Source organism: Nicotiana attenuata, unplaced genomic scaffold (assembly GCF_001879085.1).
Source record: "Nicotiana attenuata strain UT unplaced genomic scaffold, NIATTr2, whole genome shotgun sequence".
Classification (NCBI taxonomy): Eukaryota; Viridiplantae; Streptophyta; class Magnoliopsida; order Solanales; family Solanaceae; genus Nicotiana; species Nicotiana attenuata.
This window is the reverse complement of record NW_017671661.1, coordinates 238,730-252,475: the sequence shown is the minus strand read 5'-3', so window position 1 is coordinate 252,475 and position 13,746 is coordinate 238,730. Positions and strand designations below refer to the sequence as shown.

At 40.6% G+C, this 13,746-nt stretch overlaps 1 protein-coding gene across 3 annotated transcripts; it reads right to left on the bottom strand.

Annotated features, from left to right (window-relative positions):
• Positions 1-969: 969 nt before the first annotated feature.
• Positions 970-2,715, bottom strand: LOC109209554. Of its 3 annotated transcripts, none has more exons than XM_019372849.1 (2): positions 1,492-2,715; positions 970-1,313 (listed from the first exon to the last, which is right to left on the bottom strand). In XM_019372849.1, the coding sequence occupies exons 1-2, from the start codon at positions 2,666-2,668 to the stop codon at positions 1,279-1,281; spliced, it is 1,212 nt and encodes a 403-aa protein (XP_019228394.1). In that variant the 5' UTR covers positions 2,669-2,715; the 3' UTR covers positions 970-1,278. The 3 variants fall into 3 exon arrangements, with proteins under 3 accessions (XP_019228394.1, XP_019228393.1, XP_019228395.1); XM_019372848.1 differs by having other exon boundaries at positions 970-1,626; positions 1,885-2,715; XM_019372850.1 differs by having other exon boundaries at positions 970-1,626; positions 1,954-2,715.
• Positions 2,716-13,746: the final 11,031 nt, after the last annotated feature.

Below are 13,746 nucleotides of genomic sequence, written 5' to 3'. Positions count from 1 at the left end.
AATCTCGGGAAGAAGGGGATAACTCTTGTTGGAGATTACCAGAAGTATAGGAAGTGGGTAAGTCTTGTTCAACTGTCCTCGAAAAAATAGGAGGTGAAGCAGAGGAAAACTCACTTAACTTTGAATTCGAAAATTCTGTGGGTAAGCTATCATGTAAAACATGCATTGAAGGAGAAGACTTCTTATTAGAGGTTGCATTCAAGTTATCAGATGAGTTATGTGTAATATCACTTTGAGAGGAGAAAAGGGTGGGAGAATAATCAAGATTAGGTGATTTGAAATTAGTATCTTTTAAGAGAAAAGGAGTCTGGGAGTTACTAGGAAACATTGAGAGATATGGAAATATGTTTTCGACAAATTTAACATGCCTAGAAATTAGAACTTTGTTAGTAGTAGGATCCAAGCACTTGAAACCTTTGTGCTTGGTGGAAGTTCCCAGAAACAAGCACGGAATTGAACGAGGTTCGAATTTATTTTTATGACCAAGAGCAGTAAATGAAAAACATAAGCAACCAAATACTTTAACAAGGTTATAATCTGGGGAACACCCAAAAAGCATTTCATAAGGTGAACTAAAGTTAAGAACTGGAAAGGAAAATATTAATTAAATGAGTAGCAAAAAGACAAGCATCTGCCCAAAAGGAGAATGGCATAGAAGCTTGAAGTAAAAGACATCGCAAAATATTATTAATATGACGATGTTTCCTCTCTGCACGTCCATTTTGGGCAGAGGTGTGAGGACAAGAGAAACGATGAAGGATGCCACGGTCCTTAAAGAAACTTTGAAATTTATGATTATCATATTCCTTTCCTCCATCTGATTGAAAATACGAAATAGAAGAATGGAAAATATTAGCAACCATAAGATAGAATTCTTTGAATTTGTCAAATGCCTCAGATTTGCCGTGCATCAAATAAAACCAAGAAAATTTGGTGTAATCATCAAGAAAAAGAATGTAGTAACGATAATCAGAATTTGAGGGTAAGGGAGCTTGCCATACATCAGAATGAACTAGAACAAAAGGTTTATTTGCACGACTAACTGAAAGATTAAACTGCAATTTTATTTGTTTGCCCAAATGACAAACAGTATAAGAATTATTGTCAAAACACGAAACATAAGGAATCAACTTTCTATGAACTAAAGCAGCAAGAGATCGTTGACCAAGGTGCCTGAGCCTTTGATGCCAAATTGTAGGAGACGAAACATCACTGGAAAGAGCAAGGTGAGAGGAAGAAGACGGAATAACTTGAAAAGGGTAAAGTGACCCAATATTATCACAGTGGAGCAACACTTGATTGGTCTTCTTGTCCTTAACAAAAATCCAGTGTCAGTAAACTGAATAGCGCAATCATTATCAGCACAAAGTCGTTGTATAGAAAGGAGATTTTTCCTCAGAGAAGGGACATATAGAACATTGCGTAAAAGTAGAGGCTTAGAAGATGTAGGAATAGTTGAAGTGCCAGTAGAGAGAATAGGAAGGATATTACCATTACCAACCATGCCTTGAGATGATCCGGTATAGGAGGAAGGAGACAATAAAATAGCGGGATCATGGGTCATATGGGCTGAAGCGCCAGAGTCAGGATACCAAGTAGTAGGACGAACTTCTTCCAGGCTCATGGCTGCAAAAGACTTAGGTGGCAGATTAGAAGCATTAGAATGATTAAATCTATTTTTGCATTCAAGCGCAGTATGATTAAAATGAAAGCAAATTCGGCACTGATTAGAGGGACTAAAGGGGGGACGTCCCAATACCCCAGCCATAGGTGAGGGATGGCGAAAGGATGATTGAAAACCAGGCCATTGAGGAGAAAAAAAGCGAGGAGAATGCTGTTTACTTTGCCCATGACCCCTAAAATTGTAGCCTCTATTGGTCCTACCTCGTCCACGACCATTATTTTGTCCTCTAGAATATGAACTTTGATATGGAGAGGGAGCATCATATGAACCTTTAGCCCGAGTCGATACTGTCAAAGCCGTTTGTGAGTTTGAGTCATCTGGAGTGGCTGCCTTAATATGGGCTTCTTCAATGAGCAATAATGGCCACAATGCGATGAATGAAGGAAGAGTACCAGTAGCATTTAGGCCAGAAATAAAAGTGCGATAAGAGGAAGGCAATCCTTGCAGTGCTTGAGTAACTATGTCCTCGTCAGTTACGGCTTTTCCAATTGCTCGAAGAGAGCAAGCAATAGAATGAATTTTTTGTAAATAATCCTCCATGGATAGAGAACCTTTCTTGAAGGTTTGGAACTTGGACTTCAAATGGATTGAAGAAGAGGAAACTTGGTCAAGGTAGAGGGAGGCAAGTGTATCCCAAGCTTCTTTGAATGTCTCACAACCATAGTTAAGAAGAGTGTCAAGAGCTGCTGGAGAAAGTGTTGCATTAATCCAACTCATTGCGATAGTATCACACTGAATCCATAACTTATAATCCTCATGATTTTGTGAGGGGCATGATACAGTTCCATCTACTAGGGATAGAAGATTGTGACTTTTAAGAACAGTAAGAAAAATTTTCTTCCAAGTAAGATAATTGATGTATGTTAATTCAACAGGGACAAAACCTTTGATATTAGAAACGGTTGGAGGGGGAATGGGAAGACCAAGTGAAGATTGAGTCATGGTTGTTTGGGTGGTGGAGGAAGAGGAAATTTCTGAGACCATTGATATGGATCTTTATGGCTCTTGATACTAGGATGAGATTAAGCGTATGATGGCCAGCTTGACTGCTAAGGTCACATAACCATGTATTTATACAAATACGAGAGTACAAGTTGTACAAGGACTCTACAAGATAACTACATAAATGGATAACTACAAATAATATAAAAGCTATCTCTATCAAAAAGACAGCATGTTACAACTTTATAATACATCCTAAATGTTGACATTTTAGAGTTTGATGAACTTTTATTATCAATTTTCTTTTATTTCCAAATTAAAACAAAGTCTCAAACAATGTGAACTTTCCATTAACGATTCTTAAATTATTCAATGAAACCTCTTGAGAACAGGGATAGATAAAGATGAACTTGTTAAACAAACAAACTTAAAGAAAAACCTAATCACATGGGAAAAATAAAACCAATTTCGAAACTACTAACAGACAGGAAAAGGAAAAAGGAAAAACAATTGATACCGTGAGGAAATTTAGCTTAAAGATAACTTCCACCATAAATTAATCGAAAGATAGTTTTTGGGTAATAATAGTAGTTTAGTGCAAAGCTGTATTCACCGACCAATTTTAAGACATTCTCGTGCCCAATAATTCAGTAGAAAAAAAGGGTAAAAAATCTTTATAGAAAAAAAAAAAGAAAGACTTTCTACTTTTTAAAAGTAAAAACATTCTAAAACTTTAAGTTACACTACTCAAAATTTCATACTAATAAATAATTTTTTTATAACAAGATCCAAAATAATATGTTTCATACATATGCTAACATATTATTAATTTGAATTATCATGTCTAATATAATAATAACAAAATGAGTGCAGCCCGTGATAGATAAATTTGTGATACATTTAATTTCAAATGTGATAAAATAGTACAAGATAATACAGAGGTAACATAGGAATGTTAGAATAGTTCTTTAATTTAGTGTGTAAATGTTTAAAATAAACAAGAAGTCGAGTCATAAAATTCTTTGACGTATTTGATGATCAATTAATATATCTTTTCACTAAAATTGTGATTGATGATCTAGAAGACACACACGGATTTTTCTCAAACTATGAGGGCATTGACCCATTGTAGGATTTGCCACTACTAGAGAAACGTGCTCGGTTCCTAGAATGGCGGCTTGGGGAAGCTAGATATACCCTAATAGACTGCACTGAAGGTCCCCTTGTTAGGTTGGAGGGTGATGCTGCCAGAAAGAATTTTAAACGATATAACTAGTGTGTACATATATATTAGTTATGATTAGCCCAGGTTATGCTCTGGCCCAATTGTATAGTTAAGGCAGTAAAGTTGTGCCACCTCATTTTCATTGTCATAGAAATATAAGTAAAATATCTTTCGAACTCCCAAAAATATTGTTGGGTTAGCTAATCTATTTTAGGTATTGGGTTGGCACTACAAATCTAATCCAAATAAAAAAGATACAAAAAAAATATAGATGCGAGAGTAAGTTTCTCTTTATGCATGAACCTTTAACATAAAGATATCCAAGATTAAGCAAAAAATATAGATGCGAGAGTAAGTTTCTCTTTATGCATGAACCTTTAACATAAAGATATCCAAGATTAAGCAGATGATATGAAAATTCATTCTTTAGGTTTATTTCTAGTTTCTAGAGTTATTAGTAGTATTATAAGTAAAAAGGGCTAAATAGGTACATTTATCAAAGAGAAAACTCAAAAGAAAAAACATAAGTAGAAGGCCTACGACTGTCCAACAAAAGGCTATGTTGTACAGTGATACATGAACGGAATATTTAAGCTTCTTCGTGCGTTTATTTATTTATATTTTAGATTTCTATAATTAAATTTCTTACCCTTTCACTGAAATAACACATGGATTTTTGCATAAACAATTATGGGTGTTAGTTAATATTACAAATTCAACATTGTATTAGTGTACTACTTATGTGGGAATTAGTTTTTCTAATCTCTCCGATCAAACATTGCTTATTTTATGCGAATATTCTTTCTATGGGAATATCCACTAATATATAGTACTATTAAAAAGGTTATGTTTTTAAGTTGTTATATGTGTCACCCCTTTCTCTCACAGTAGCTTCCTTGCCTAAATTTGTACCCCTCACGTCCCCACGTGTTCCCATCTCCACCAAATTGTTTATGTGTATAATCTTAGCAGTTCCTAATATGCAATTTTTTATTTTATTTGATCTATGTGTGCCAAACTAAATTGTAAAGTTAATTGAATTTTTGTCACGACCCGAATTTCCCACTTTTGGGAATCGTGATGGTGCCTACTCGTAAAAGTTAGGCAAGCTGACAGTTACAGTTTTACCACAATTATTATTAATCGAACAGAATCTGATAATAGCTAAAACAAAACAAATATGAAATGCGGAATTGATATAGCAATCCAACAATTCTAATACATAACTACCCAATGATCTGGAGTCACAGTCCACGAACGACTAAGATTTACTACAAATATAAGTCTGAAAGAAGTACAACTGTTCTCGAAATAGAAGAGACAGGAGAAACTAAAACGGGGAAAGGGGACTTCAGGCCCTGCGAACGCCAGCAGATCTACCTTGGTCTCCCTGGACTGAAGGCAGCAACCTCAAATCTACTCACAAGGTCCGGCACCAAAATCTGCACAAAAAGTGCAGAGTGCAGTATCAGTACAACCAACCCCATGTACTGGTAAGTGTCGAGCCTAAACTCGGCGAAATAGTGACGAGACTAGGACATGACAACCATATAAACCTGTGCAGTTAATCAGTATAATAACAGTGTAACAAGAAATAAAACTAAGCAGAATGAATGGGAAGGGGCAACATGTTATGGGGGTTTCAACAAAAGGAATTACAGTTAAAACACTTGAACCGATAACAGCAAATGAACACAGCAAACAGAAAATGCACGGCATTTCCCTTCGTGCTTTTACTCTCAATCCTCACCATGCTATCAATAATAGAAATGTGCACGGCATCACCCTTTGTGCTTTATCACTCTTCCTCACCATATGAATAATAGAAATGTGCACGACATCACCCTTCGTGCTTTATCTCTCTTCCTCACCATATGCATCAACATGTAAATATGCACGGCATCACCCTTCGTGCTTTATCACTCTTTCCTCACCATATGCATAAGTATGAATGTGCACGACATCACCCTTCGTGCTTTATCAATCTTTCCTCACCCAAACAGTATAAACAATAACATTCCGGCAAGGGAATCAACAATAGAAACAATAATATCCCGGTAAGGGAATCAACGATAGAAACAATAATATCCTGGCAAGGGAATCAGCTATAACCAATCTCGTTTCAACAGTTAACTTCACAAAATAAGTCCCAACTTGAGTCAATACTCAGCAATGGTCAATTACCAAGAAAACTGCCATAAGTCTTGTTCAACATGGATAATCATCAATTTAAGCATGAACAGTACATAATAAGAGTCACAACAATCACAGTATAAGACTCACTTGCATGCTCGACACCAACGTATAGATACTCGTCACCACACCTATACATCGTACACAACACTAACATGCAGCAAATAAGACAAGGACACCTATTCCCTCAAGCTAAGGGTAGACCAAACACTTACCTCAATTCCACGACCAAAAACCAAGCCTCAATTACCGCTTTTCCTTTGATTTCCACTCCCAAACCGTCCGAATCTATGCATAATTAACTAATTAACGCTAAATAAACCAATTCTAGTAAAAAAATTATAGCTATCCCAACATTCTTCCCGAAAAGTCTAAAATCGACCTCGGGCCCGCTTGGTAAAAACTCGAAGTTCGGACCAAAACCCGATTACCCATTCATCCCCAATCCCAAATATGCAATTAGTTTCGGAATCCGACCCCAAAATCGAGGTCTAAATTCCCAAATTTGTAAAATTCCTAATTTCCCCCAACATCCCTAATTTCTACCCTTAAAGAACAAGATTTAGGCCTAGAAATCTAATGGGTGTTGATGGAAAATGAAAGAGATGAGTTTAAGAACACAAACCTATGATTTAGTGTTGAATCCCCACCTTCGAAAATTGCCCAAGGTTGAGTTTTAATGGAAGAGATATGAAATTTTGGTCTAATCCCGTGCTAGTTCTGTTTTTAAATTCGCTGGACAAACCTTCATCGTGTTCGCGAGAGGCCTGTCGCGATCGTGATATACAACGGCCTAAGGACTTCGTGTTCGCGGGTCCATCTACGCGTTCGCGTAAGGAAACTCCTCCCAAGCCATCGCGTTCGCGACCCAGTGGTCGTGTTCGCGTAGAAGGACGAGACTCCCCTCCCCAGGTCCCTTGACTGTCGCGTTCGTGGGAGGATGATCGCGTTCGCGAAGGGTACCACCCTCAGTGCTTCGCGTTTGCGTTCGGTCCTCCGCGTTCGCGAAGAAGAGTTTCCCCCTCAACCTGATTTACACTTCGTGATCGCGAGAGAGGCTTCGCGATCGCGAAGCACAGAATACATATGCACCTGCAACAGCAAAAATAGCAAAATCCTCTAAGTCCAAAACATCCCGAAACCTATCCGAAACTCACCCGAGCCCTCGGATGTGATGACCCAAAAGGTCATCACTTATTTTAAAATAAAATTCTATGTTTCGAGGCCTTAAAAACCTCTTTTAGCATCACATTGATATGCGTGCGCAGTCCGGGCGCGTAGCCAGAAAGCCTATATGTGAAAATCTGTGAAAAATGATAAATTTTGACTGTAAAATGAATTAATTTGACTTCGGTCAACGTTTTGGGTAAACGGACCCGGACCTATCATTTGACGGTCCCGGAGGGTCCGTAGGAAAATATGGGACTTGGGCATATGCCCGGAATCGAATTTCGAGGTTCCTAGCTCGAGAAATGAATTTTTGAAGAAACTTGTTTTTTGAAATTGTTTATAAGGTTTGGAAATGAATTTTGATTAGAACATATTGGTATCGGGCCCGTATTTTGGTTCTGGCGCCCGATACAGGTCTTATATATGATTTAAGATAATTCTGTGAAGTTTGGTAAGAAACGGAATCCGTTTGACGTGATTCGGACCTTAAATGCAAATTTGATGTTTAAAGAAGTTTTGAGAAATTTCATTGATCTTGAGGTTTAATTCGATGTTCATGATGTTATTTTGGTGATTTGAGTGCACGGATAAGTCCGTAGGATGTTTTTGAGGTTGTGTGTATATTTGGTTTGGAGCCCCGAGGGCTCGGGTGAGTTTTGGATAGGCCATGGGGTGAAATTTTGGACTTAAGGAATTGCAGGCCTGCAGGCTTCGCATTTCCCAACCTCCCTTCGCAATTCCCCGTTCGCATTTCCCAACCTCCCTTCGCAATTCCCAGGCTTCGCATTTCCCAACCTCCCTTCGCAATTCCCAGGCTTCGCATTTCCCAACCTCCCTTCGCAATTCCCAAGCTTCGTATTTCCCAACCTTCCTTCGCAATTCCCAGGATTCGCATTTCCCAACCTCCCATCGCAATTCCCAAGTTCGCATTTCCCGACGTCTCTTCGCAATTCCCAAGCCAGCAGAGGTCGGGGTTCGCAATTGCGAACCCCTGTTCGCAATTCCCATATCAGAGACCTGCAACTTTTATACTTAGACGATTTTAAATCCATTTTTCACATTCTCTAAAAACATAAACACACTTAGGCGATTTTTCAAGGATTTCTTCTTCTCCAAATCAATTGTAAGTCATTTTTAACTAACTTCCTTCAATTCTTAACATCTTTTAACATGATTTCAACTTCAAATCAATAATTTTCATGGGGGAAATTGGGTGTTTTGGGTAGAACCTAGGTTTTTCAAAAAATTGGGGATTTGGACCTCGATTTGAGGTCCGATTTCAAAACAAATTATATATTTGAGTTCGTGGGGGAATGGTAATCGGGTTTTGGTTCGAACCTCGGGTTTTGACCATGTGGGCCCGGGGGCGATTTTTGACTTTTGGGTAAAACTTTGGAAAACTCATTTCATGCATTGGGGTTGATTCATTTAGCATTTGTTGATGTAATTAAGTAACTTGTGACTAGATACGAGCGAATTGGTGGTGGAATCGAGGGGTTAAGCTATAACTGAAGCGTAAAATGTGTTCGTGGCATCGAGGTAAGTGTTTGGTCTAACCTTAGCTTGACGGATTAGGAGTTGTGTCCTATTTGCTATTTGTTTCTTGTTGAGTACGACGTATAGGCATGGTGACGAGTATCTATACGTTGGTGTCGAGCATGACCGTGAGTCTTATATTGTGATTTCCATGATCTCGTTTTATTATTCATGCCTTGGTGAAGGTTTCTATTGTTATGTAAAGTTTGTGGAAATAATTGTGACCTATGAACATTGATGAGCGTTGGCTCAAGTTGTATAACGAATTGTGAAAGTATAAGTGATAATTGAACCTCTAGAGCATTGGCTCGAGTTGTGAAGTGAATTGTGAAGTAAAATCGAGAAAGAGGAGAGATCATTATATTTCCCCCTTGCCGGGCTATTGTTGAGTTGTGGTTCCCTTGCATTGTGTTCTTAATTGATATTACGGATGTTTAGGTTGATGATTCTTTGTGTTGGGTAAGGATTATGGTTATTCTCGGGGAACAAGTTTGGTTATAGTTGAGGTAGTTAGATGTTGGAACAAGTTTGGTTATAGATGAGGTAGTTAGAGGTTGTAACAAGTTTGGTTATAGCTGAGGTAGTTAGATGTTGGAACAAGTTTGGTTATAGCTGAGGTAGTTAGATGTTGGAACAAGTTTGGTTATAGCTGTTTCTCCCTCGCCGGGACGTATTTACTTATGCTGTCGAATCCCTTGCCGGGATAGTGTAGACCTTTTTGATCCCTTTTCGGGACTCTCGTTGTAATTGTAAATATTATATGTGGATCGGGTTGCACGCCACAACAATATTATATGTGGATCGGGTTGCACGCGGCAACAATATTATATGCGGATCGGGTTGCACGCCGCAACAATATTATATGTGGATCGGGTTGCACGCCGCAACAATATTATATGTGGATCGAGTTGCACGCCGCAACAATATTATTTGTGGATGGGGTTGCACGCCGCAACAATGATAAATGAAATGGGAGCGGGTGGTACGCCTACCACAAGATATAATGAAATGGGAGCGGGTGGTATGCCTACCACAAGATATGATGAAATGGGAGCGGGTGGTACGCCTACCACAAGATAAATGAAATGGGAGCGGGTGGCATGCCTGCCACAAGATACAGGAAATGGGATCGGGTTGCACGCCTGCAACAAGATGTGAAAAGAAAGTGAAATCTGCTTTTGTTTCCTTATTCTTGTTAGCGGTTGGATTTTGATCCCTTTATAATTCTATTGATATTCTGTTTTTACCTGTTTTTTCCCGAAGCATGTTTCCCCCTCCCATCTTTACTTGTATATTTCCGTATTTCTTTTCCGCTATATATATTTGAACTGCACAGGTTTATTTGGTAGTCTGGTCCTAGCCTCGTCACTACTTCTCCGAGGTTAGGCTAGGCACTTACCAGCACATGGGGTCGGTTGTGCTGATACTACACTCTGCACTCTTTTATGTAGATCCCAGTGTTGTAGACTTCAGACCGCAGTGGGATTGCTGATTCTCGTTCATCAGGCGACCCGAGGTAGTCCTGCAGGAGTCCGCAGGCCTTGGCATCTCCTTCTATCTACTATTCCTATTTCTTTCATACATTTCTAGAGACAACGTTGTATTTAATTCTTTTAGACCTTTATTTCTAGTCTTCTTAGACCGTCTGTGAAACTGTGACACCAGTTCTAGGTAGTCGAGACTCAAACAGTTGTATTAGATATTCATGTTCAGGTAGCTTATTGTTTCTTTCTTCCGCTTATGTTAAATTCCGCTGTTTAAATGTTATTATTTTGAAATTGTTAATGAATATAAAATGGGTAGAAAAGTAAATTGTGCAATTAATTGGCTTGCCTAGCTCGTTAGTAGGTGTCATCACGACTCCCAAGGGGGTGGAATCCGGGTCGTGACAGTTGGTATCAGAGCTCTAGGTTACATGGGTCTCACAGTTCACAAACAAGCTTAGTAGAGTCTGAGGGATCGGTACGGAGACGTCTATATTTATCCCCCAGAGGCTACAGAGTTAGGAAAGTTTCACTTCTATTCTTCCCTGTCGTGCGATTTTGTTCTCGCAATGCTAAATTGAAACCTCTACTCTTGTCCTTTTGCGAATGGCGAGGTCATGTACCGCTTCTTCAGTCGAGCAGCAGCACAGACCGGTGATAGATCAGCTACGTCTTCGGAGGCCTTGTGGAGGTTGGATAATTTTCACCAAGCTCTTCACTACTACTTTCAGCGGTGCATCTTCTGAGGATCCCCAAGATTATCTAGACAGTTGTCATGAGGTTCTCAGGAACATGGGGATCGTGGAGACCAATGGGGTCGATTTTGCTACTTTTCGCTTGTCTGGATCCGCCAAGACTTGTTGGAGATATTATTGTTTGGCTAGACCAGTGAGGTCATCAGCTTTGACTTGAGAATAGTTCACGCAGCTATTTCTGGAGAAGTTTCTCCCCATCACTCAGAGAGAGGTCTATCGGAGGCAGTTTGAGCGTCTCCAGCAGGGTTCTATGACTGTTACTCAGTACGAGATCAAATTCACCGACTTGGCCCGCCATGCTCCTATCATACTGCCCACTGTGAGACAAAGTGAGGAGGTTCATTGAGGGACTCGTCCAGCCCGCTCGGTTAGCTAGAGGTAGAGGTAGAGGTAGAGGTATTAGAGGTGGAGGTAGAGATGCTAAAGGTGGAGGTAATGGTATTAGAGGTAGAGGTGCAGGTATTGTTCTAGTTTATGGTAGAGAAGCTTCGATTTTATTTTGCGCCGTGTCTGGTCATGCCTAGTGATTCTTTGAGTGCCCCTGTTTATGTGTCTACCCCGGTGGGTGATTCTATTATGGTGGATCGCGCCCATTGTTCATGTATAGTGGTGATTAGAGGTCTTGAGACTCGTGTTGATTTGCTTCTTCTGGACATGGTCGATTTTGATGTCATATTAGGGATGGACTGGATATCACCTTACCACTCTATCTTGGACTGTCATGCCAAGACTGTGACCTTAGCCTTACCGGGTTTGCCTCGTTTAGAGTGGAGAGGGACTCCTGGTCATTCTACCCGTAGTGTTATCTCCTATGTGAAGGCTCGGCGTATGGTCGAGAAAGGGTGTTTGGCCGATTTGACCTATGTTCGTGATTCTAGTACTGAGGTCCTTTCTATTAAGTCTGTGCCCGTTGTTCGTGAGTTTCTTGAGGTATTCCCTTCAGACCTGCCGGGTATGCCACCCGATAGGGATATTGACTTTTGCATTGATTTGGCTCCGGGCACTCAACCCATTTCTATCCTGCCGTATCGTATGGCCCCGCCTGAGTTGAAAGAGTTGAAGGGGAAGTTGCAAGACTTGCTTGAAAGTGGTTTCACTAGACCCAATGTGTCGCCTTGGGGTGCGCCGGTGTTGTTCGTAAAGAAGAAGGACGGATCCATGCGAATGTGTATAGATTGCCGGCAATTGAACAAGGTTACAATTAAGAATAAGTATCCGCTGCTGAGGATTGATGATTTGTTCGGTCAGCTTCAGGGTGCCAAGGTATTTTCAAAGATTGACTTGAGATCTGGCTACCATCAGTTGAGGATTAGGGCACGAGCAGCATCTTAGAGTGGTTCTTCAGACTTTGAGGGATAGTCAGTTGTATGCTAAGTTTTCGAAGTGTGAGTTCTGGTTGAGTTCGGTTGCATTCCTGGGTCATGTTGTGTCAGCAGAGGGTATTCAGGTTGATCGGAAGAAGATTGAGGCAGTTAAGAACTGGCCTAGACCAGCATCAGCTACAGAGATTGGGAGTTTCTTGGGATTGGCAGGCTACTATCGTCGGTTCGTGGAGGGTTTTCATCTATCGCAGCCCGGATGACCAGGTTGACCCAGAAGGGTGCCCAGTTCAGATGGTCGGATGAGTGTGAGGAGAGCTTTCAGAAGCCAAGACAGCTCTGACTATGGCACCGGTGTTGGTTCTGCCAACAGGTTCAGGGCCTTATACAGTTTATTGTGATGCATCTCGTATTGGACTTGGTGCAGTGTTGATGCAGGATGGCAAAGTCATTGCCTATGCTTCGCGGCAGTTGAAGATTCATGAGAAGAACTATCCAGTTCATGATTTGGAGTTGGCAACTATTGTTCACGCGTTGGAGATTTGGAGGCATTATCTGTATGGCATGGCATGTGAGGTGTTCACGGATCACAAGAGTCTTCAGTATTTGTTCAAGCAAAAAGAGTTGAATTTGAGACAGAGGAGGTGGTTGGAGTTGTTGAAGGATTATGATATCACCATCTTATATCATCCGGGAAAAGGCCAATGTGGTGGCCGATGCTTTGAGTAGGAAGTCAGCCAGTATGGGTAGTCTTGCTTATATTTCGATCGGTGAGAGACCGCTTGCTTTAGATGTTCAGGGTTTGGCCAATCAGTTCGTGAGGTTGGATGTTTTTGAGCCCAACCGTGTGTTAGCTTGCACAGTCGCTCGCTCTTCATTTTTGGAGCGTATCCGTGATCGGCAGTATGTTGATCCCCATTTATGTGTCCTTAGAGGCACGGTGCAGCACGGAGGTGCCAAGCAGGTTACCCTAGGTGATGATGGAGTTTTGAGATTGCAGGGTCGAGTTTGTGTACCTAATGTGGATGGTCTCCCAGGGTTGATTTTAGAGGAGGCCCATAGTTCCCGGTACTCTATTCATCCGGGTGCCGCTAAGATGTATCAGGATTTGCGGCAGCATTATTGGTGGAGGAGAATGAAGAAGGATATCATTGCATATGTGGCTCGGTGTTTGAATTGTCAGCAGGTTAAGTACAAGCATCAGAGGCCGGTGGTTTATTTCAGCAGATTGAGATTTCTAAGTGGAAGTGGGAGCGTATCACTATGGACTTCGTTGTTGGACTCCCATGGACTCAGAGGGAGTTCGATGCAGTGTGGGTTATTGTTGATAGGCTGACTAAGTCAGCGCATTTCATTCCTGTAGCAGTCTCCTATTCTTCCGAGAGGTTAGCTGAGATCTATATCCGGGAGATTGTTCGCCATCATGGTGTGCCCGTGT

Coding starts and splice junctions, on each gene's coding strand:
- LOC109209554 (XM_019372848.1), bottom strand. CDS start 2,668: ATGGTCTCAGAAATTTCCTCTTCCTCCACCACCCAAACAACCATGACT. Junction 1,627..1,884: donor AAATAATGGTCGTGGACGAG/GTAGGACCAATA, acceptor AGTCTTTTGCAG/CCATGAGCCTGGAAGAAGTT.